Source organism: Colossoma macropomum, unplaced genomic scaffold (assembly GCF_904425465.1).
Source record: "Colossoma macropomum unplaced genomic scaffold, Colossoma_macropomum, whole genome shotgun sequence".
Taxonomy (NCBI): domain Eukaryota; kingdom Metazoa; phylum Chordata; class Actinopteri; order Characiformes; family Serrasalmidae; genus Colossoma; species Colossoma macropomum.
The window spans coordinates 8534065-8559660 of NW_023494806.1; the positions used below are offsets into that span (position 1 = coordinate 8534065).

At 36.3% G+C, this 25596-nt stretch overlaps 1 protein-coding gene across 1 annotated transcript in view; it reads left to right on the top strand.

The window, feature by feature from the left end:
- Positions 1 to 4376: 4376 nt before the first annotated feature.
- The window catches only part of ppil2 (peptidylprolyl isomerase (cyclophilin)-like 2), a 68308-nt gene continuing 47088 nt past the window's right edge, over positions 4377 to 25596 (top strand). Inside the window, exons 1-8 of the mRNA XM_036598355.1 lie at positions 4377 to 4524; positions 8392 to 8441; positions 8584 to 8629; positions 9380 to 9442; positions 10024 to 10075; positions 21166 to 21217; positions 22133 to 22224; positions 23533 to 23622. Of these exons, the coding sequence (XP_036454248.1) occupies positions 4493 to 4524; positions 8392 to 8441; positions 8584 to 8629; positions 9380 to 9442; positions 10024 to 10075; positions 21166 to 21217; positions 22133 to 22224; positions 23533 to 23622 (477 nt within the window). The 5' untranslated portion in view covers positions 4377 to 4492. The remainder of the gene's footprint in view (positions 4525 to 8391; positions 8442 to 8583; positions 8630 to 9379; positions 9443 to 10023; positions 10076 to 21165; positions 21218 to 22132; positions 22225 to 23532; positions 23623 to 25596) is intronic.

Here is a 25596-nt window from a genome sequence, read left to right on the forward strand (position 1 = left end):
GTCGGTCAATGTGTCACTGTTATCATCAATATTCTTTTCATTATCCAAACACTACGCTGTTTGTTATGTTATTTGAATGTTATTCTTAATGGCTGTTACAGTACTGTGCAAAAATCAGAGACCAAGTAAAAACAGCCATTAAGTACAAGTTTTTCTTTTTTTAGCATCAGGAAAAAATTCAAAATGGAAAATTAGACTGAAGCCTCAACAACTAAATATAAGATAATCCTTTATTAGTCCCACAATGGGGAAATTCACAGTGCTACAGCAGCAAAGGTATAGCAATTAACCTTGGTAATTTCTTAACACTCTTACAGTTTATTAATTATTACTGTATAGACAATATATATAATACTAAAGACTAAAAATATAAATGCTAATCTTCACAAAATTTACAATAGGTACCACTTTAGAACAAGACTACCCTTATAAAGTGTTCATGAATGGTTTAAAATGTGTTTATTAATGGTTATTACTTGATCATAAACACTTTATAAATAATTTATAAGCAGTTATGACATTAATAAAAAGGTGAGCTCATACATCTGATGAATATGAATGCATGATGAAGCCAGCAGTTTCATGGATAAAGATCAGTAAGCATCAAAATCTGAACTTTAACAGTATAAATGAATGTGGGTTCACTATTAGGCAATAAATAGCCCTGTTTATTTAAGTGTTATAACCGCTTATTGATTATTATAAGGTGTTTATGATAATTAATAACCATTAATAAACTCATTTTAACCAGTCTGGAGGGCAACAGTGATCTAATGCTTATCTAATAGTGAACCCACATTCATTTATACTGTTAAACCTCAGGTTTTAATCTTGAACTGATTTTTCCTTTGTCTTCTCCATCAATCAGCATTAAACTATCAGCTTCCTCACATATTCATACTCATCAGATATAACAGCTCACCTTTTTGTTCATGTGTTCTAACTGCTTGTTAATGATTTTGAAAGTGTTTGTCCTAAATAATAACTGTTAATAAACTTATTTTAAACCATTCATAAACCCTTTATAAAGGTAGTCTTATTCTAAAGTGGTACCTAACAATATAAGCACCATAAATAGAACAGCAAAAAAATCACTATAAGGATATTTTACACTTACTGCACATGGAATATTGCACGTGAAGTATTGCACGTGAAGTATTGATTATATTGCATGTGTGAGGTCTAATGGGGGTGGGGGTGGGGGGTTCTACTGGGAACAGTGCTGGTTGTACAGTCTAACGGCGGCAGGAAGGAAGAACCTGTGATGGCGCTCCTTCACACACTTGAGGAGAAGCAGTCTGTCACTGAAGGAGCTGCCCAGTGCTACCAGAGTCTCAGGCATGGGGTGGGAGCCGTTCTCCAGCATGGATGCAAGCTCAGCTAACATCCTCCTGTGTCCCACCATCTGCACTGGGTCTAGGGGATTTCCTAGGACAGAGCTGGCCCTCTTAATCGAAAAAGGTCCTCAGGAGTGCCCCCTGCACTCCAAATGACCTCAGTGTCATAAGCAGGTAGAGTCTGCTCTGGCCTTTCCTGTTTAGTGGGTCCACCATTTACCTTTATTACAGCTCCCAATCTTTTTGGCAGACTTGCTTTCAGTTTTTGAAAGAAATCTGCAGGCACATCTTTCCACATCTCCAAAGTTCAGTCACAGAAGTTGGTTGCACTTTCTGTAAATTTCTGATTGTTGCACAGTGCTGTATGTGCATCAAGGAGGAGGGTGTTCATTTTTCTGAGAGGATCACATGCTGTCCTGCAGCTGGAGCACATGAAGGTAAGTCCGCAGGTGACAAAGCAACGTGGTTCTAAACTGATCAGAGGATAGGTTTTAACTACCATGACATTAGATCATTCGTAGAATCTATTTATTGGTACACCCTTAAAATCACGGTTCTTCAAGGGTTCTTTAGTCAAGAAAATGGTTATATATCGAACAATGAATACTCAAAGAACCCTTTGCATGATTAAAGGGTTCTTTGCATTGTGGAAGTGTTCTTCAGATTGATGGACAATGTGTTGTTTATGGTTCTGTATAGAACCTTTTTGAAAAGGGTCCTTTTATTGTTACAAGCTTGACATCGTGACCATAGCAGAACCCTTTTTCGTGCTATATAGAACCCTTTTCACAAAGGTTCTAAGTGCAACCTTATACAACGCATGAAGAACAATTTAATGTTTAACTTGAACCATGCAAAGGGTTCTTTGAGTATTCATGGCTCTATATAGAACCATTTTTTTTAATAAAGAACCATAATTTTTAAGAGTGTAGTAGATTATTGCTATAATTATTTTAGTAGATTGTAGAGCCCCTAAGAGGCCTTCCATTTGAAAGTAGTTGGTCTTACCTCATATTTAAAGGAAATAGCAATAACTGCATAATTTAATGGCTGAGATGTTAATGAAGTCATTCAGAGTGGTTTATTGTAAAATGGTTAATTGTAGAAAAACCCTACCGACTTAAAATTCTTCTCAGTGGTGGTGATAGGAGAGTAACCCAGAGGGTTAAAATGTCTGCAATGCAAATATAATCATTTTATATATCATTCAAAATGATAAATCTGAAAAATTCTTTGGGTCTTATTTTGCCTTAGAACACCCTGCATGTATCTCTGTTATGAATAAATAAAAAAAAACTGTAATAAATCAATGTCTCAGGAATTAGGCAACATATCCGTAACCATTTCATGTAATAACTTTCTGTAAGGAGCTTTAAGGGGTGTTGAACGCTTCAGACGTCTCGTGAACAATTCTGACTCAGTCAGTTTCTCTACAGTGAACCTCACATCAAACCATTCTGATGATGATGTTTACATCTTAATGTTTTAATAAAGCAGACAGTTAGAAAAATCTGAGAATTTCTCCTTGAAAGATTTTTATGTTTAAATTCATAGAAACAAATTCAGTCACTTCAGTCACCAAGTAGCCAGTTTCCTTCAGAAAGCAACAGGTTGATTGCTTTCTGATGATTGGTTCAGACTCCACACACTGAATCTTCAAGTCAATTTTCTCACATGAAAATAAACCCCTGGGATTGTAAGCTTGTTATCTGTGATTTTATCTTTGCCTGTGTATATAGACGTTTATCACGTGCTGAACATCTTTAATTCAGTTCCGTTTAACCAATCCATTAGTGCAGAGATGGTGAATGTGTGTTTTGTCCACAGTGTAATAGCGCCATCTGCTGGATTGATGATTAAACATTACGTGAAATGTTGTCTTTGACTTCATCACTACGTTTTATCGTGATTAATCTACATAAAAAGCTGGTCATGTTTCTGTATCATACACTATCAATCAAAAAAATTTAAATTTGGAATATATTGATGTTTTATTCAGCATTTCAAGCATTTTCACAACTGCAGGAAGTTATTAAATGATGAATAGTGCACCATAATTATCTACCTATAGTCATTTCTCATCAGAATATCTCTGTCATTCCTGAATCACCCAGAGCTCCGCTCATCATTCTAAAAAGACCTCAAATTTCTTGACTTTGTGTAAAAAACCTTTTTACAAATTATTATCAAAGCTGTGCATAGTACTAGAAATAAATTAGAGTTATTTTTCCTGCAAGAAAAGTGGTTTAATATTATTGAAAAGGCAATTTCCAAACTTTGGAGTGGTAATACTTCTCTCTTGTCCTTCCAAAATGATCTTTGCTGATTTATTTATAATCAGATTGATATAGTGAAAACACTATTATGTCATTTTCTAGTCATACCAGTGTCACATCACATCTGCTCTGTCTTCTTAGTCAGTTTGTGCAAAACTTTACAGCACTAAAACACAGGCAGGTGTGTATGTTTATATATGTAAATAAATCATAAACAATTCTAAAATAACAAGATTAATTATTATCATCGTTATTATTATCGTTGGTGTTGTTGTTGTGTTGTTATCAATGCTGTTGTAGTCATTATTAAAAAAAACGGTATCAAAAAGTGCTGAGCTACGGAGCCCCGCTGGTGACATCCTGTATAAATAAAAATAATGCGTGGCCACGACTTAGTAAGGCGTGGGAATGAAAAGATTAAGTCGTGGCCACGACTTAGTAAAGCCGTGATCTCGTTCCCACGCCTTATTCATGCGTGGCCACGCATTATTTTTATTTATACAGGATGTCACCAGCGGGGCTCCGTACTGAGCCCCTAAAGTGCCTTTGTGAAAGAAATATTGCATGGACATGGCGTTCCCTCGCCAAAATGTTGCGTTGGCTTGCAAAATTCACTGCATTTGGAAGGCAATGCAAAATTATTGCGAACCAACGAAACACGTTTGCAAGTGAACGCAAATTTATACGAGGGAACGCAAAGAACCTGAGAGAAAACGGTAGGACACAAAAAGGAGTGAGCTGTTTTACACCGGACATCTTTTACCGTTGTACAGCGTGTAGACCGGAAGCGTATCCTAACAGTTGTGTTTGCTGGTTGTTTTTAGCCGTAAATAAATTGTTTATTTTCTTTTTTTGGACTCTTTACCTACAAACAACAAAATGGGCAAGAGGCAGCATCAAAAGGACAAGATGTAAGTCCAGAATAACGCTTATGTTTTCTGAATGAAGCGGGTGCGCTGGCATAAGCTAAGCTAACTGCTAATTAGGAGTGTTTACAGTCTGGACTGTTTATTAGACTCTTTATCTCAGTAATCTTTTCTAGAGGAGTGCTTTAATTTAAAGAGTTTACGGTCTGGACTGTTTATCAGACTCTTTATCTCAGTAATGTTTTCTAGATGAGTGCTTTAATTTAAAGAGTTTATGGTCTGGACTGTTTATTACACTCTATCTCAGTAATGTTTTCTAGAGGAACGCTTTAATTTAAAGAGTTTACAGTCTGGACTGTTCATTGGACTCTTTATCTCAGTAATGTTTTCTAGAGGAGCGCTTTAATTTAAAGAGTTTATGGTCTGGACTGTTCATTAGACTCTATCTCAGTAATGTTTTCTAGAGGAGCGCTTTAATTTAAAGAGTTTATGGTCTGGACTGTTTATTGGACTCTTTATCTCAGTAATGTTTTCTAGAGGAGCGCTTTAATTTAAAGAGTTTACAGTCTGGACTGTTTATTGGACTCTTTATCTCAGTAATGTTTTCTAGAGGAGCGCTTTAATTTAAAGAGTTTACAGTCTGGACTGTTTATTAGACTCTATCTCAGTAATGTTTTCTAGATGAGTGCTTTAATTTAAAGAGTTTACAGTCTGGACTGTTTATTAGACTCTATCTCAGTAATGTTTTCTAGAGGAGCGCTTTAATTTAAAGAGTTTACAGTCTGGACTGTTCATTAGACTCTTTATCTCAGTAATGTTTTCTAGAGGAGCGCTTTAATTTAAAGAGTTTACAGTCTGGACTGTTTATTAGACTCTATCTCAGTAATGTTTTCTAGATGAGTGCTTTAATTTAAAGAGTTTACAGTCTGAACTGTTTATTGGACTCTTTATCTCAGTAATCTTTTCTAGAGGAGTGCTTTAATTTAAAGAGTTTACAGTCTGGACTGTTTATCAGACTCTTTATCTCAGTAATGTTTTCTAGATGAGTGCTTTAATTTAAAGAGTTTATGGTCTGGACTGTTTATTACACTCTATCTCAGTAATGTTTTCTAGAGGAACGCTTTAATTTAAAGAGTTTACAGTCTGGACTGTTCATTGGACTCTTTATCTCAGTAATGTTTTCTAGAGGAGCGCTTTAATTTAAAGAGTTTATGGTCTGGACTGTTCATTAGACTCTATCTCAGTAATGTTTTCTAGAGGAGCGCTTTAATTTAAAGAGTTTATGGTCTGGACTGTTTATTGGACTCTTTATCTCAGTAATGTTTTCTAGAGGAGCGCTTTAATTTAAAGAGTTTACGGTCTGGACTGTTTATTGGACTCTTTATCTCAGTAATGTTTTCTAGAGGAGCGCTTTAATTTAAAGAGTTTACAGTCTGGACTGTTTATTAGACTCTATCTCAGTAATGTTTTCTAGATGAGTGCTTTAATTTAAAGAGTTTACAGTCTGGACTGTTTATTAGACTCTATCTCAGTAATGTTTTCTAGAGGAGCGCTTTAATTTAAAGAGTTTACAGTCTGGACTGTTCATTAGACTCTTTATCTCAGTAATGTTTTCTAGAGGAGCGCTTTAATTTAAAGAGTTTACAGTCTGGACTGTTTATTACACTCTATCTCAGTAATGTTTTCTAGAGGAACGCTTTAATTTAAAGAGTTTACAGTCTGGACTGTTCATTGGACTCTTTATCTCAGTAATGTTTTCTAGAGGAGCGCTTTAATTTAAAGAGTTTACAGTCTGGACTGTTTATTAGACTCTATCTCAGTAATGTTTTCTAGATGAGTGCTTTAATTTAAAGAGTTTACAGTCTGGACTGTTCATTAGACTCTTATCTCAGTAATGTTTTCTAGAGGAGCGCTTTAATTTAAAGAGTTTACAGTCTGGACTGTTTATTAGACTCTATCTCAGTAATGTTTTCTAGATGAGTGCTTTAATTTAAAGAGTTTACAGTCTGAACTGTTTATTGGACTCTTTATCTCAGTAATGTTTTCTAGATGAGCGCTTTAATTTAAAGAGTTTACAGTCTGGACTGTTTATTAGACTCTATCTCAGTAATGTTTTCTAGATGAGTGCTTTAATTTAAAGAGTTTACAGTCTGAACTGTTTATTGGACTCTTTATCTCAGTAATGTTTTCTAGATGAGCGCTTTAATTTAAAGAGTTTACAGTCTGGACTGTTCATTGGACTCTTTATCTCAGTAATGTTTTCTAGAGGAGCGCTTTAATTTAAAGAGTTTACAGTCTGGACTGTTCACTGGACTCTTTATCTCAGTAATGTTTTCTAGAGGAACGCTTTAATTTAAAGAGTTTACGGTCTGGACTTTTTATTGGACTCTTTATCTCAGTAATGTTTTCTAGATGAGCGCTTTAATTTAAAGAGTTTACAGTCTGGACTGTTTATTAGACTCTTTATCTCAGTAATGTTTTCTGGAGGAGTGCTTTAATTTAAAGAGTTTACAGTCTGAACTGTTTATTAGACTCTTTATCTCAGTAATGTTTTCAGTCTGGGCTGTTTATTATGCTTTTTATCTCAGTGATGTATTTTGTGCTCTCGGGGTTAAATTACTGCTCACCTGCATTTTAGTTTTCTTCCTCTAAAGTTCTGTTTAGGGCTTGCAGTGCTTTTCTGTGTCTCGGTTTGCTCTGGATTTTTTACTGTATTTAATTTGTGCAAGTAAAATGTTATTAATACATAAAATCAGTTTGTAGCATGTCCAAGTGTAGCTAGTAGCAATTAACGTTATATTTTAGCAAGTGGATTTCACTTCTAACTAGTCAGTTATTTCTTTCCAAATTCATATTAACCCATTAATGTTAATCTGAATTTTAAAAATGTCTTTGAATTCTTTTTGAGTCTTCCCTCCTGCAGTCCAAAGACATGCAGTCAGGCTATTTGGACAGGCTAAATTGCCCCTAGGTGTGAGTGTGGGTGTGAATGTATGTGTCTGTCTGCCCTGTGATGGACTGGTGACCTGTCCAGGTTGTCTCCTGCCTTCCACCCAATGACTGCTGGGATAGGCTCCAGCTCCCCACGCGACCCAGAAGGATAAGCGGCTTAGAAGATGTCTGTGTGTGTGTGTGTGTGTGTGTGTGTTTTTGAGTCTGCCTGAGCACAAATCTGACTATATTCAGTATGATGGTCACATAGAGCTGATATTTTTAAACAAACCATTAGAAAATCTTGACTGTGAATAAATGTATGAAAATTACATGTAATCATAAAATTCAAATGGATGCAGTCAGATGCTCATACAAGGTATTTCTATATAAAATTTCATCAACAAATTCTGTGGTAGTTTTTTTTATCATCATACTAAGCTTGTTGGACGTGACTAGGTTAATGACTGGAACTTCTTTTACTAAAATATTATAAAGCTGAATTTTGACATGTTAGTTTTTCATATTGACCTGTTAAAATTCATATTTTAACTAGTACTAATAACATTTTTAGTTGTTGTCACTGAATTTATGATATAAAATATTTTCTGGAGTTTAAAAGTCTGGAATATAAAAAGCTCATTTCCAGACCTGGAAGAGTATGGAAATGCAGAATGTAACACAAAGTGAACATTTTCAAGATGCCAACAAAGACACTAAATCTGATGGCAAAAAAAACCCTTTAAATTGGAGAAAATAATTGGAGAAAAAGCCTACAGAGATTTTCTTATTCTCTGTCTGAACATAGAAAGTCAGGAAAATAAAATAAGCAAGCTGTAAAAATAGTACTTGGAACGGTATAGATGTCTTCTTGAAGCGCTAGCTAGAACACTGAAAAGGTTTATGGATGAGATCTGGTGCTGGTTATCAAACATGACTGGCTTAATGTTAATGTTTCATGCTTTTTTCTGTCTTTTTCAGGTACATAACCTGTACAGAGTACACACATTTCTATGGAGGGAAAAAAGCAGGTGTGTATCTGAAGCGTGCACCTGTTTTCAGGGGAAAATAAACAATAAACAATGCATGTGTTTTAGCTCCATGTTTCTTTTTGCATTTATTATTCCGTTTTCTTTCTTTCTTTCTTTCTTTCTCTCTTCATTTTATCTATAGAAATTCCGCAGTCCAATTTCAGGCGATTACCATTTGATCACTGCAGGTGGGTTTTGTCTGGACGTTTGTAGTTGGTGGGGTGTTTGTGTGTGCCTGCGTGGGTGTTCTTGTGTGTCTGTGTGTGTGTGTGTGTGTGTGTATTCACTTGTAACAACCTACACTCTTTAAAATAAAGGTTCTGCAGGTTTGTTTGGCTTGGATATGCAGTTCTAGAAAAAAACGAAGTGGTATAGAACCTTTAAATTATGTTTAGGTTCTTAAAATTTGAAAAAAAGTCTTCGTGCTTGCACATCTCAGTCAAAAAACAAAAGATTTTTTACAGAACCAGCCATGGAGAAGTTCTTTAGGGCAGTGCTCCTCAGATTGGTCCTCATTTTTGCTTGGTCTCTGTGTTGTAAGTAAAGTTGGAGCAAAAAATCTGCACCTTCTGGGTGTCCCTGAGGACCAGTTTGAGGACCAAAAGCAAATCTTCGGTGGCATCCCTGCACAGAACCCTTTTTAGCACCTTTATTTGTAAGAGTGCATTTTGAGGATTTAGATCCACAGCATACTTTGTTTTTCTTTTTCTGTGACTATTTTTCTGCTGAGAATTCTTGATGGGAGTGTTAAGTAACTGGGATTGAACTGAAACATTATTTAGTACTAGTTCTTGTTGTAGGTGAAGACCTTGTAACTCTCTCTATAGAAAGATTCTCTATGGAAGCAGCTTCCTAGAAGGGCTGAAAACAAGAATTCTTTGGAATTGTATTGTTTGGTTTTATGTCTTACTCACTTTTTGATCTTTATATTTCTACAGTTTGTCTCTTCAGCCATTCGAGTATCCCATGTGCACCCCAGAAGGTGTGGTCTTTGACCTAATGTAAGTATACTGTTCTCTCTTCAGCACAAAACCATGGCCTTAACATCCATCCACTGGTAGAATCGGCCTGTCATGATTACTTGATTTTAAAAAAAAAAAAGACCTTTTTCGGTGAATCGGCAATGCATATTTAGGAGTTTGCATGATGGTGATAAAACATATTTTAAATTCTCTTCCTTCCTTCTGCCATCAGAAAAAGCCTCATGGACACCCATATTTATTTTTAAGGTCTTTTTAAAGCCTTTATAGTTTTGTTTTTTACCTTAAAGGATTTTGGAAGATTGGAATGGTTTGTTATAGTTGATCTAAGTCTGCTTTTACTGTTAGCTTGATAAAACCTTTCATTACATGATTAATTGTTAAAATAATTAGGATTTGATTTCTAATATAAATTATATTGACAGCTCTACTGTAGAGCCAGGTAGAGAACAGCTGCGCTGTTACTGTCAGCAGTTACGCTTGACTTATGCTTGCATAATGATCAGCATGAGCTCTTAAGATTTTAATCATTTTGTAATTATTTTTGCTCTGATCAACGTGAAAACCTTGTTGATGTTAAATTGCTTGGTTGTCCTCTCCAGGAGCATAGTCCCATGGATTAAGAAGTTTGGAACCAACCCCATCTCAGGAGAGGTAGGTTCTGAAGTTCACAGAAGGCTTATGTGTTTCTCATTTCACAATCTGCACCACTCTAAGCCTTTTGGAATGCAGTAGTAAGATTAACTCTTACTTAATGTACTGCAGGTGATACATTTAGAGTCTTTGGCTTTTTCTCCTTTAACTCATTAAAATTCCTCCATAGTAGTTTTGGAGCTTTCTGTGTGCTACTGTGTTTTCTATTACTGCATAAAAGAAGATCCATGCTGGCTTTATTGTTGGATGCACTGGTAGTTTCTGAGCATGCACACATTCAGAACGCATTCACGTGAAGGCTGAGGTAAATTCCCATTCATATGATTGCTAGCTCAAAATGCTATGAATTTTCAGCTTTGTTAGAATATGTTCTGGGCATAGCAATATCAGTACAACAGCAGCACTGAGATATAAAGGAGAGTAGATTAAAAAGCAGAAATAATGGTTAATTAAACTCTTGACCCTGTGTTCTGTGATGCACTGCACATCTTCAGCCACTAGGGGGCCTCAGACTCCACTCGATGAGCAGATTTGGATTAAAAAGGTGGGGAGAGAGTATAAGAGTGTTATGTAACTCAAAAAACGAGTGCTACATTTTGAACTCTGAAGGCTTAATGTGTGTTTCTGTTCAGTGTGGTATAAGTAGCCAATGGTTGTTTTCTGATCCAAGACCAGGAAGCATTCAGCTCGGCTTCTTGAGCATTTCATGTTTTCTATGGGATATTTGGGTGGTCTGTTTTCTTAGACTGTTCAGGGAAATTACTTTGAAATGTTAAAATAGGACAAATGGTAGGGTGTGTCACTAGAGCTGGGTGATATTGAGAAAATTCAACATCATGATACCATGACATATTTGGAAAACCCTACAATGAACCCAGGCATACTGAGTACTGCCAAAAGAATGTCTTACAAACCTGACATAGCTTGTTTGGATTGGACTGCTTTGTTCTGTTTACTTCTCTTAAAATTACACCCAAGGGAGTCTTAGACAGTAATTGTTGATCAGACATTTCCAGAAAGGAAACCTGCTGTTTAATTTTCAAGGGTATATTGTTCATTCAAAACAATGTGAAGCACCTTGTAAATGTCATTGCAGTTAACTGTCAGGTTGGATGAGTAAAACACAAAATTAGAGGTAAAAGCTACACACATGTTATGTATATAATGCTCATTGTCGAATACATTGCTAAAAGTATCACTAAATATTACAGTATACCAATACAGATGATACATCACCCAGCCCTAGCTGTCACAATCGATTGTATAAGTCAGGGGTGCCTATACTTTTTGTCTTGGGGGTCAAAGTGCAATGTTTTTGGTGGGCCAAAGGGCCAAAAAAGGTACATAGGTTTTAACAATGTATTTTATAACATTACACTATATCTTGCTACTAAAATACTTCCAAGAAACCTTTAAAAGAAAAATAATTGTTAAAGCTACACTATCAAAGTTTTGGGGATTTGGAGACTTCTCTGGTAGAACTGTTATTGCATGCAACGTTGGTTGTGCGTTGGACCCCTTCCCCGAGAGGATGAATCTGATGATTGTGAGTGCGCTGAAAGAGAACTCAAGGCTTGTTGAAGGACACGTCTTCCGATGATGTAAGTGAATTATTTACTATTGTCATCATATCTTCATCACTATAATGTTGATTATGCATTTGAGAGCTAAACATTGAGCTGGACCTTCATTTTAAGCCTGCGTGTGTGATGGTAATACATGTGACTTAAAAACTTGCTGCGGCGCACACACACACACACACACACACACACACACACACACCGTATTTTAGTGTGTTTTTTCTACTGACTTTAACAAAAAGTCATTACATCATGCAGCTTAAAAGATAAAAATGGACTTAACTGAACTGAAACTATGTATAGCCTCCATTCTGAAAGCATTTAAGAAGCCTAATAATGCACCTAATGTGTGCATTTATTGGGCTTGGAGTCTTACAGTAAAACAGACCAGGAGGAGAATTTAAAATGCGCATTATCATCAATTAAACTGTCAACTAATCACTGCTGATTCATTGAGGAGGTAAATTTAATCAGTTGTTGTCTAATGAAGTAATGATGACAGCCCTTAATAATGCACACCAGCAGCTTCATCTGTTTGTCTCTGCATGGTCAGAATGGAGAGTCTTTTCCTGCCCAGTTAACACACTTAGCACAGTCCCTAAAGACAAATTACACACAGTCACTTTTCTTAAATATATCTGTTCCAGCATATTATAAGTGTCCTCTACATACAGGATGAAGGATTCTAGTGCTGGTGTTGGCTTAGTGCTGTATTATCAATCAACCGGACGCACTCTGCTGTACTTTTAATTTACAGAGGCCATTAGGATTATAGGGAGTTGTGCATGCATGGTCAGTTTTGTTCTCAGCAGCAGAATATTTTGTGGGGTTTTTGTGTTTGAGTTTGTGTGGATTCAGCAGTAGGGTAACTTGGGGGGGGGGAGAAGCCCCAAGTTGGTAGAAGTATTTTTTCATTGGATAATAGTGGTCAACGAGTTTATATTAAGTTGTACAAGGGATGGGAGGGGGTTGAAAAAGTAAATTTAGGCCTCTGGGGGAGGTTATCACTCTCCAGATGGCAGAAGACCCCCTTTACAGTGTTACAATTTAGTTAGACTGTTATCAGAAAGCGGCCCAACTATCTAGCATTAGCATTAACATGATAGTTGCTTTGACTGCTCTTACTTTGTTTACAGTTATTGCTATTATTGATGCCGTGCTACTTCTACTACTACTACATATTATTATTATTATTATTATTATTATTGTTATTATTATTATTATTAATAGTAGTATTATTCATAATAATAGCAATAGTAATAATATTAAATGAATCTGCATAATAGTACTCAATATAGTTACATTTTATATTTAATTCATAAACAAAATTATGAGTGAATGCTTTTGTTCTGTTATTATTTCTCATTTGTCATAGCTTATTGAAATGAGAAGGCATCATTAAAGGGCCCATTTTTTTGTCTTTTCTTTTTCATTCACTTATGAAGTTTGTTTGGAATTCATTTTTACACCATAATTTTCCAACCTCTCTTTCTGCCTTAAAATTAAACAGGCTGTTTTTGTTACTGAACCTTTAAGACTGATATATCGCTGTTGTGGGAACAAAACCTTGTATGTCAAAAATGCTGACTTTACAGGAGAAGGAAAAAACACACTTTACTTTTAATGTAAGTCAATGGAACCAGACTTTTTTTTATCATTTTGGGCCGTTTCTTTCGGACCATTCATCATGAAATTTGTACACAATGTAAAGAGCAACAGGCATTTTTAAAATTTGTCAAAAACTGAAAAACGCCAAAAATGGAGATACAAGGTTTTGTCCTGACAGCAGCAATATGTGACTTCTGTTCTTTTTGGCTGTTCTGTATAGCATCTCATTCAAAGAGCAGCCCAGAGGCTCAGTGTGAACAGGTAGAACTGCTGCAGGCTGTGTAGGTGGATATATAAAATACATGTTTTAGTGACATCACAAAAACAGTGAATTCTAAAGAAAGCTGTTTTTGCAGCTTAGTTTCCATATATAGACTATATGGACTGGGAAGTGAACAGTACATGTTGAAACATTAACAAAGCTTACTTACTATAATGCTGATTGCTAAATTTCCCTCGGGGTCAATAACGTTATCTGTCTATCTATCTGTCTGTCTGTCTGTCTATCTATCTATCTATCTATCTAATTTAAAAAAAGTGAGAAAAATGGTTTTCCATGATATGGGCCCTTTAAAAACCCCACAATGTCATTTTTAAATGTAATATTTTGAGTTTTGTACTTTAATTAATTACGTATTTTTTGAAACATTGGGAGACTGAAAATGATTTGTATGGCATTATACATTCTGTAAAACTTAAATGCCAAATTGGTGCAAGACTCATCGTGGGTGCTTCTGACCCCAGTTGTTGGGGCAAGATGTCCCTTTTTAAAGATTTTCTTTTCTGTGCTATAAAAACAAAATTATCCAGTGTTCCTGTTTATGTCTCCTGGCTGTGTGTAGATTGGTACCTCGTCAGCCTGTGCGTGCTGAACTCCTGCGCAGATACAGTTTAGCTTCACAGTAAATGGACATTGTTCATAAGGGGGTCGTTTACCCCCGCTCTCCCCAATCTGTTAGACTGGATCTCTAGTACATTGTGTCTGTATCTGTGTTCTCCACGTGTGTTTACACATTTGTTTGTTTTGGTCTGCCTGTGGACGTTGAACTGCGTGTCTGAACATGTCCATGTGTGTAGGAGAGTGTATGTGCTGCACGGCTGGACCGTCCTGTCAGAAGCATTCTTGATTGCGTGGTCTAGGAGAGAGAGAGCATTGAGGTTAGAGAGGTAGCAGGAATGAGTGGTGGAGTGTTGTGGACATGCCTGGACTTATCTCCAGCGCAGACAGGCATGCTTCTGTGTTAGCATCAGTAGCAGCTGTGTGCAGAGCCTCATGCTCATGTGAGAGTGTGTGTATGTGAGCAGAAATCCTTCATAGCTGTCACATTCTTCTGCGTCCAGCCAACAGAGCAAAAATGTAGCTCTCTTAAAGTCTCCAATAACCTCTGGCTTGTAGTGCTGTTTAATATATAAAACTATGCCAGTATTTTTGTCACACATTAATATTTATTTTTACTTTTAGAGATGTTGATAGATAACAACAACGTCTGCAGCTCCAGTGTGTCATTTTGTGGCTGCTTCAGATACATATACATTATAGAACATTTAATATACAGAACTACATAAACTAGTTGAAAAGCCTGGAATCAATAGTATTGACAATATGATCCAAGTTTATTTATGGAGCGCTTGTAATATTGGAGGTAACTCAAAGTGCTTTACAGGCAAGTAATAAAGTTGATCCAAAAAATTAAACTTGAGGTTGATTTTCTCCTGTTATAGATACTGTTCAGTAACGGCAATATAAGGGGGGAAAATAAATAAATGGAAAAAAGTGTTAATTTAAATCATGTGACTTGGATCAGACTGTGATTGTGTGGTGCCATGCTGTACTAGTTTTGTGCAACTTCACACATTTATATAATTACAAATAATTAGTAGGAGCTCTAAAAAAAGAGAAAATTAAGAAATTTAAGATGTGAATGAAGAGCAGAGCCCTGAATGATTCTGAAGTAACTGCATGAAAGTGAAGTAAAATGAATGTACGTTATGTCTACCATAAAAGTGACAAATGCATCATGAGGCAGTAACTTGACAAATTACGTAAATACATAATTACTGTTAGGTCTTTGATAATTATTACATAATCGCATGATCACAATTTTGAGTTGATCATGATTATTTAAGCTGAGAATTATTTTTCCCAGTTGTTAGCTCTCAGCTTTCACAGTTATGTTTGTCATGACAATTAGAAAGTGAATTGGGTTTGTTTTTGACAGTTGAGGCAAATACATGTGAGTCTCACAAAACAACAGTCCTTCTAACTGGTGCTACAACAGCTTTAGAAGGCAGCGGTGAGTAATGTTTGTTTATTTGATGTATGTTAACACCTTTAGAGGACGGCGATGAGTAATGTTTGTTTGTTTATTTAATGTTTGTTAAGAATACGTTTAAGCCGATTTCACACCAGATGCGACATGGCGTGTGTGTTAATCTGGAACCACTCCACAACGCTTGTTACTTCATACCAGACGTAACACACACCCGTCGTGAAGCAAAAGCGGTTGCTGTTTGCATTACGTTTTCACGTTATGTGAATGTCTGAAATGTTCGTTTATTACTCATTTTTAATGAGACCTTTAAAGGGCAGCGGTGGCCACTTTAGGCTTGTACTTCAGTAGTTGCATACAAGGAACAAAAAGAAACACTGGCAGTGTTTACACTGCAGTTAATCAACAAGTGAAAATGTCATTATCATGACAGACTTAATTATGTGATATAATTTATCCTTGAGTAACCTCGTGTTATTGCCAAAAAAAATTATAGTTTTATAAATGGAACAAATGTTTGTCACGAAAGTTCTGGGTCTTTACGTCACTGCAGTGTCATTTACTTCTTAAAACATCAAATGCAATGCTGGTATAGTTGTTTATAAATGCTAAAGTATAACTTTTTAAAACAGAAAAATAATGCATTTAAAATGTAAGGTTTTGAAAAGGTACAAATATGCACTGTCCCCCTGGGAAAGTGAACGTAATGTACCTTTAAAACTGGGTGTTAAGGCACCCAGTTGGACTTTAAGGACCAGGTGGTACCTTTTGAGGGTACATTTACATTGTCTGATCGTATAAATAAGAGAATGGTATAATGGCCTACCATCCTTTCAGCTGCTTGTTACTATACAGGTGTAATTTGACCTTGTGACATCACTAGTTTGTTTACAGCCTCTATTTATTTGTCTTGTTTTTTTGAAACGTGCAGTTGGCCAATGTACTAGAACGTGCGAGAACACCTCAGTCCGGTACCAAAGTCCAGTTTTATTGGCTTTCTTTTTAAAAGTCTGATTACTTATTTTTGTAAAATGAATCAATGGTAGCCCTGTGCCTGGTGATGGTTAATCAAGTTACCATGGTAACAGCCCTAATGTTAAAAACTAGTTTACCGCTTGAAACATAGAAAAACCAAACAAACAAAAAAAAGTTGTTCATTTATTGATTTATTTTGTGCAAACCACAGCAAGACAACAGCATTCCCACACGTAAACATGGCTGACCTTTTAAACTTGTTGGGTGACGTTATCCTACATTAGTACCCTAAATTAAAGGACTCTATTACCAGACAGGCCTAAAATAGATTAGTTGATTACTAACATAATCAATAGTGACATTGGGAACAGTACAGTGTCTATCATATTGGAGTACCGGTACTGTGTTGTCACATTCAGGTGGATGTGTTGATGTGTAATTTACATGGACGGATCGTTTGTCACGTCGTAGGTTTAACATGAGCTCCGCATATTGAGTTAACAAGCTCCCACTTCCCACCCGGGTTTTCTGCTGTGAAATACACTCACAAATGCATGTCCATACCTCCCAGTGTGCCATTCTTTCAGTTTCAAAGCATTGCATCACCAACATTTGAATGATCAGCTGAGCTAGATCCAAAGACAACTGATTGAGTTTTCATGCCTCATTGGGTTTTCCAAGAAACAGTGCTGAAATGTGATTGGCTGGAACTGTAACAGGCGGACTGTGGGGCGTGGCCTCGGGAGAGGTGCCAGGTTTGATCACTGACCATATGTTTGCTGTCGCACGTCTTCCATGGCTGAACAATGAACTGCTGTCAATGAAGCTGTCAGTGTGGATTTAGAATCTGCTTTCTTTCTTTCTCAGTACTGCTTCTATTTTTGGCTTTTTCAATTTCGCAATACACAGTGTGATTGAGATTCTCAGAGCAATGGGACAGAAAATGCATCAGTAACTACACTCCTCCTTTCCAAACCTCTTCTCTTTATAGCTAGAAAGCTTTAGAGAGGAAACACATGCCTCCTGGACATGAAAATACAAAATGCAGTGCAGAATGTGTAAATGGACAGATTGTTATATAGCCATTTATAATATGATTATTAATAGAAAAGCACCCCAATAGAAAAAATAACTTTCACAATCATCTCAAAGGCTATACATTAAAAAGGTTGATTGCTGCAATTTGGAGGACAATTTGACATCAACAGTCACTCACTGAAATTTGAAGGCCACAAAAAGCTCTGTGCAGTGACAGGGTTTCTAACCATAGGACATAACACAGTTTTGCCCTTGTTTCTGCTAAATGTGGATATTCACAGGTAGAGATGGCATCAAACCAGGATGCCCAGTATCCAAGTTGGGACTATTCCAGCAGAATATGTTGGAGTGGATAATGGAAGGAAAAAACCTGATTCACTTCTGTAACAAATCAAGCCTGAAATATCACAGAATTTATTGCAGTGCATAATATAACAAAGTAATTATCAGTAGCATTATCAGTAGTAAACTGTAGTATTAAACAATAATAATTTTCATTTTAAATAGTGTAATTCTGCACACATTGGCACTGTATGTGATGTTTTGGTACATTTCGTACACTCAAGACAATACGGTGCTCGAATATTCATAGCTCGAATATGGATTCAACTAAAAAAATCAATAAATCATACATGGTTATATCACATGAGTCCAGAGAGGGGTGGTGTTTGTTTGAGAAGTTTGATCGTTCTTTTAGATAGCAATCTTTAGTGATATTAAAAGTATTTCAATTTAAATCTTAGTAACTTTAGTGACAAAAAGCTCATTCAAGGTACAGCACGTGTGTTGCTATCAGGAAAGAAAAATCATATCTGTTGCTCATCATCTCTACTCAATAAGCTAAACAGCATTCCTGAATATGTGCTGCGAAGGGTTGTAGATATCATCACTGGAGTTGGCATGATAGGTTCAAATGGACTGTTAGGTTAGACTAAATAAAAATAAGAGGCAAAAGTTAACAAACAGTAGCTGGCCAGCTAGCTAAATCAGGAGATGGACTGTAAAAGGAAACTCTTTATAATAGGCAATCTTAAAGGAAAATTCTTCAACAATTTGAGTGTGTTTTCTGTTGCTTTTCTTGTTATTCCTTTTACTAATATGCTTGCATGTCCACCTGTTTGTGGGGCCCTGCAGTGCAGCCCCTAAAGCCCATTGACTTAATATTACCTTGAATACGCTACACTAAAGCATCCCAGAAATGGTTTTGCTTAAGATACCTTTGCTCAACTGTCAAGTGGCTGGCTAAATCAGAGGAGACGTTTTAGCAGTCTTCATTAACTGGTGATGCAGAGATCATTAGGCGTGCGAATGCACCTTTTCATTCTTCAGAACAAGGCTGGAGTGGTATTTATCGACCACCTGCCTAGAGTAAGAATGCTGAAGCAGCATCAGCTCCAGCCTGCCATGGCCACTTGGCATCAAAGGCATAACTGGTTCTAGATCTAGATAAATGTGAGAACTTTGATGATTTCAAACTGACCTACATTCTGCAATGCTGAGGCATGTAGTCCCATAGGGCTGCACACTTTAGTGTTTTAGTATTATCACAATGTGAAATTGCTTAATTTGCCGTGTAGTCTAACCTGGTCTTGGCTTCAATGCCTTGTAGCCTGCTCAAAATAAATAGTTCCACAATTAATAAGCTAAAACTATCAAATACAACAAAAAAGTCTTTTTAGATAGGTAATGTTGTGACACTAATAACATGGTTTTATAAATATCGGCACACAACATTGTCTTTAAAATAGCCGTCTTCCTTGAAACTGTTATTTGAAGCTGATATGTTCCAGGGATTTGCAAAATAAATGATTTGATTCAGTGCAATGCAAGTTTGTCTGGATTTGACACATTTTTCCATATAGCAACAATAAGAATTCCTTAAAAATCTACCTTAAGTTAAAGCTTCACTATGTAAGATGTAAGTAGCACTGCTTATTAGAGTCAGGGGGGAAAACGCACACTAAAATATGGTGTGTGTGTGCTGCTGTTAGTTACCCTGTCAAGCCTGAAATGGCGATTTAAAAGTCAGAGGTGTCCAGTTGGATTTCGCAGGAGTTTTTGGACCATGTCATACACCTTTCAGCTCAAAAGGAAGGTCTGGCTCAGACTTTGTACCTCAAATACAGACTCAACATTATACTAATAAAGATGTGATGACAATAGTAGATCATTCACTCACATCATCCGAAGACATGTCCTTCACCAAGTATTGACGGAGTTCTCTTTCAGTACTCTTTCAAGACACTTGTAATCATCAGATTAATCTGTCTGGGGAAGGGGTTGGAAGCGCAACCAATGTTACAAAATGTTCTTCGCCACATTGCGTGCAATTAAATACAGGGTGTCCCAAAAAAATTGACATCATTTCATTGTCTAATAACAGCCAATTCTCCCTCGAATGATCTCAAATTTGACCAAAATGTGTAAAAACTAACCAAGTTTAATTTTTAATGTTTTTTCAGGTTGAAGAATGGCGTTCACTAGAAATGAAAAGGCATTTTGTGTGTTAGAATATGCTCGAACACAGTCAAACAAGAGAGTGCAGTGTGTATTTTTGAGAAAATTCAATAAAAATGCACCAACTGGAAAGCAGATTTGGACATGGCACAAAAATTTCAAAGAGGAAGGCTGTCTGTGCAGGGCAAAGGGATCTGGACGACCACCAGTATCGGAAGATATTAAATTTGTGAAGCTTTGTGAAATCGGTGATAAAATCTACATCCCTCTGAATTTCTTGTTCGAATTTTGATAAATAAATCTTGTATTGTTCAACATGAAGCCTATTTAATTTTGTTTGCCCAGGACATGTAGTTACTCAGATATTCACATCTCAAATGATGTCAATTTTTTTGGGACACCCTGTATATCCACCAGACAGGTCTCCAAATCCCCTAAACTTACATAGTGCAGCTTTAATATGTTAATGTTTCCATTTTCAGTTTATTAGAGCATTCAACATTATAAAAGTACTTTTATTCATCATGCTTATAAATGTTAATTTGCCAGTCCCAAGCAAATATATGCATTCGTGGAGTGTGCTTTTCCTGCCTGTCCTTGATTGTGAGGAAAAGAGGAAGCAATAATGTAAGAGGAGGCAGGGAATTGAGACGCTCGTATTGAAGAATGCAGTAAGAAAAGTTGTATTGTAACACTCCTAATGTGTTCTCAAGTACTTTTTAGCTGCATACATTTTAGTGACTTTTTTTGATGGATATTGATATGTGGTGTTGTTGTTGTTGTTGTTCAAATACTGTGATATCATTTTGTTGCCCACCTCTCTAACCCCACCACAGTGATCTAATTAGTGAAGGGAAGGGATCCAAAATGAAGGCCTACCTCTGACTGAACGAGCAGAAAAGCTCACTTAATGAGCTGGCAATAACAACACCTTTGAACATGTGTCATCATGTATATTTGAGCGTGTGTGTGGATGTGAGTCAGCCCAAAATGATGCCACAGTGTGACGGGATCATTTTCAGTGGGCTGTGTGAACACTTGTACTGAGACATAATCTGTTTACACACTGACAAACATGCTCTCTCAACACTAATTTGCCTCTTGCTCTCGCTCTCGCTCTCGCTCTCGCTCTCTCTCTCGCTCTCGCTCTCTCCACCTTCAGAAACTCGAGGCCAAATCCCTCATCAAGCTCAATTTCAGCAAGAACAATGAAGGTAAACATTTTTATGTGTCTCAATCACTATTCACCTATTCAATTGTAATGAATATGTAAAGCGTTTTCAGGGAGGGTGGTGGGTTTAGAAGACCGGGGCGAAGTAATGAACCATAGCTATGCTTACCTTTTTTTTCTTCTTCTTTTTTCTTTTTTTAGCCTAGAGAAAAAAGCAAAAAGTCTTTTCAGGTTCAGCCATATACAAAATTTTTTTTTTAACACGTCATCTACAGGGAACAAACTAAAATATGGCTTTTTTCTGCAGATCTTCTAGCACAATTTTCATTTATTTACTGAGTTTAACAGATTGGGGAAAAATAAAACATAAAATATAAATGTACCATAACTTTTGCAAAGTTTACGTATATATTACAATATGTTAAATTGAGCAAATAAACAGTAATTGTGCATTAAAATGTGCAGAGGTGTGTTCTCTGTAGAGGACGTGTTAACTTATTTCCACTAAGAAAGTCAACAAAATGTACATTTTTGCGGCCCCCAAACTTTTGCACACAACTGTATCTCTTGTCTTATATTATGATGCAGGTGCCATACTATGGATTAGCTACTACAACCACCTATATATATATAACAACTTACGGTAGCTTTGTATTGTTTTATCATAAGATTTTGTACCTTCAATGTAACTTGGTGTCTAAATCTCAATGTGGATAGAATTAAAATATCAGTAATATATACACATCTTCAGTGACATAACATAACAGCATTAGTCCAAAGTGGGATTGGCAGTTTTACAAGGGGGATGGATTGATTGATTTATTTATTTATTTATTTATTTATTTATGACTGTGAATGGCATCCTCCTGCATTCCCCATCAAATCAAGTCCTGCACATATTAAGTTATTTTTAAGTTTGTGTATACTAGCCCTTACTGTTTCTCTCCTGTATGAAAAGGGAAGTACCACTGCCCTGTGCTCTACACTGTCTTCACAAACAACTCCCACATTGTGGCCAACAAAGTCACAGGAAACGTCTTCTCATATGAGGTAAACTCCAGTAATCCCTAAATCCTGGGGGGATTCACTTGTGTTTATGTGTAAAAGGATACTTTGAGGGGAAAAAACTCACATAAACTTCTTCTTTCCCTAAATGTATAGACATGTTTAGTGTTCTTTACCACCTTTAGTTTTGTGTTGGAGCTATAAGGCCAGTGTAGCTAAGAAGTAATGGAGGCTTATAGCTAGTAGGTTAGATCATGTAGTTGGCAAATACATTGGTTTATATTTTGTAAGATATCTCAATATTGAAATTATCAATATTGTCCAGCCTTTCTGTTATCTATGTAGATGAACAATATTGATAATTTCAATATTGAGATATCTTCCAAAATATAAACCAATTTATTTGTTTATATTTTGGAGGATATCTCAATATTGGAATTATGAATTTTGTCCAGCCTTTCTGTTATCTATGTAGATGGACAAAAGTATGTGGCAAAGCTAAAAACAGTAATAGCAGCCATGAAGCCTGGATTTTGTGTGTACTTATATATATTTTATAGCTATCGGTATGTCCTCATTTGGGCTTACACTTTACACAACGCTAACTCGTATACATTACTCTTGTAGCACTAGTGCAAAACTAAAGAAGAAAACTTGAGATACCAAACATGTCTTGGCTGATGGATTACATTTGGGTTAATGATGAAACTATGTATGCTACTGTGGAAAAAGTCAGAGACCACACTATCTTTATTAAATTTACATTAATGTGGCCATTAAGTATGTTATTCTTTATTCAATGCCATGAAAAATATCAGAAAACAAATTTCACAGAAATAAGATTTTTTTTTTCAGCGTTTAGTTTGTCCACCCTTTTGCTTTTATTACAGCTTCTACTTCCATTCTATTTTAGGAGACTTGCTCTTAGATCTTCAAAGAAATCTGCAGATATTTTTCCACACTTCTAAAGTTCAGTCTTAGAAGTTGGTTTCATTTTCTGCTCCTTATGATTCAAATAGTACCAAACACATTTAATGATGTTGAGGTCTGGACAGTCTATTGTTCTAAGAACAGAAAATTATTTGTAAATTTTCCTTAGATATGTGTGTTTCCACATCTAATCATCTCAGAAACATCTCCTGAAAAATGATCATGTTCTTAATGGCTGTTGTGTCTGGAAATGAAATGAATAAAGAGCAGCCTTTGACTTTTACACAGTACTGTGTGTTAGATTTTTTGTCAGACTAGTCATTTAAGACCTACCATGTCTTTAATAGCTGTAGCCTAAAAAAAAAAAAAACACACTCCTATGGCCACACACAGTGCGTTAAATGAATTGTATGTGTTATCTAGGCAGTGGAGCAGCTGAACATCAAGACAAAGAGTTACAAAGACCTGCTGACTGATGAGCCGTTTACCCGCCAGGATATCATCACACTGCAGGTGGGGGTCTGAGTGTGTGTGAGAGATAGAAAGCGAGTGTGTGTGCGTGTACGTACTCCAGCCCATGTAAGTGTGTATGTATATTTAGAAACTCTGTCTATGTGAAGTCTATGTAGTTCTGTAGTGCCATGCAGCCATATAATTATAGATGTTATGAAGTGTGTCTGTGTCTGTGTAGACACAGAGCTGGGACAGATCATGTCAGATTGGAAATGCTCTTTGATGATGAATGAGCCATAGTCTGTGTGTGATCTGTAAACACGCATGTTTAGACTGATCCTGGATCAGCCACCATCCTTTCATAAGCAAAGAAAACAGACAGCAAGCTGAAACCAGTCTCGGGACAGTTGTTGAGTTTTTGGTTTAAGTGAAGCATTTCCTATTTTTTGTCATTGTTCTGGAGAAAGTGATTGTATCTGCAATATGCAATATGCTTTCCTGAGCATACTGTGGATATTGTCAGTACTAACTAACTGCATGTTTCAGTAAAAGAGAGCATAGTTAGTGTGTGAAACGCTGTAATAAAAATCATTTTGATGGCAGTTTTTAAAGCTGACACTACTGGTGCATTGTGTCTGTGTGTCAAAATGTTGTGATAAGTATCATGTATCCCACAAATGTCTAAGTGCACTTCTGCTTTACACCCTATGTATTAGAAAACAGCTGTTTGCATAAACAGTATTCTACAGTGGTTTGAGGTAACTTGGTTCCAGAGAAGCTTATCAAGAAACATGTGTTGCAATGCCCACAACAGAAATATAGCTATTTTCTTTACTGTCCAAAAACTGCTCATGTGTTATAGCTTTTCAATGCAGTCTTGATAATGACAAAATAATAGCAAATTTGGAAAATAAGTTTTCTTTGGCTGCACCCTGTTTTAGGCATCAGGCAGTGTATTCAGAAACATTTTGTGTAATAACTTTCTATAATAAGACTTCTAGAGGCATTCAAATTTGGATGTCTGGTTTCTGTCACCACCACTTTGAACAATTCTGACCCTGTCAGTTTCGCTAGAACAGCTAATTTCATGTCAAACGTCTTTGAACCGCTTTGTTTACATCTTATTGATTTAAATAGGCAGAAGCATAAGAGATGACAATCCAGTGGAACATATCTGAAAAATCATTTTTTGAAAAATGTCAAAAAGACAGCGTTTTCTCAAACTTTTGATTGGTAGTGTGCATGTAAACATGGTCATAATTGGGCCTGTATGTAAGGTATCTGCACTTTCCAGTAATCAGAGGGAGCAGATCATATGACAGAGAGTTAGAGAGAGATACAGGGCAGGGGGGGGTGACATCTAGCAAGTGAGATAGGCAGTCACGTTCTGGCCTACTGCAGATTATTTTGAGTGTGTGGAAATATAGAAGGGTCACAGGAGTGTTTGTAGGAGAGCAGGAGAGAGAAGAAGAGGTGGGGTGGTTATTTAGAGATGTGAAAGAGTTATAGAAGGAAGTTTGGGGTATTTTAAGGGTTTGGTGGGTTTAGAGAGTGGTGGGGGGGAAGGGTGATATGAAGGTCATGTTAGTTAAAAATAAGGCCTGATTTATAGGTAAGATTGTCTTCTGATACCAAGGAACTAGAAGCTCTTGATTTTATTTTATTTTTTTTATCTGACTTTATTCATAGACAATTTTATATGTACTCTTAAAACTAAAGGTGTCTGAAAGGGTTCTTTTGAGCAATGACATATGAGAACCACTTTTGATTCCCTAAAGAACCTTGGTATGGATATTTTTTATGCATGTATTTTCAAGAGTGTCATCAAAATTATAGACTAGTATGTTCTATAGTGTTTTACTAATTGTCAGTTGTCAGATATTATTTACAATTCTCATTTCTTAAACAGCAGAAACTCAGTCAAATAAAGTCAGTATAATAAAAGTCACTTATAAATTAGCCATATTTTGTAACCTTAAAACAGGTAAATAGCATGAAATCTCACAATATTAAACTCTGAAACAAGACCATATT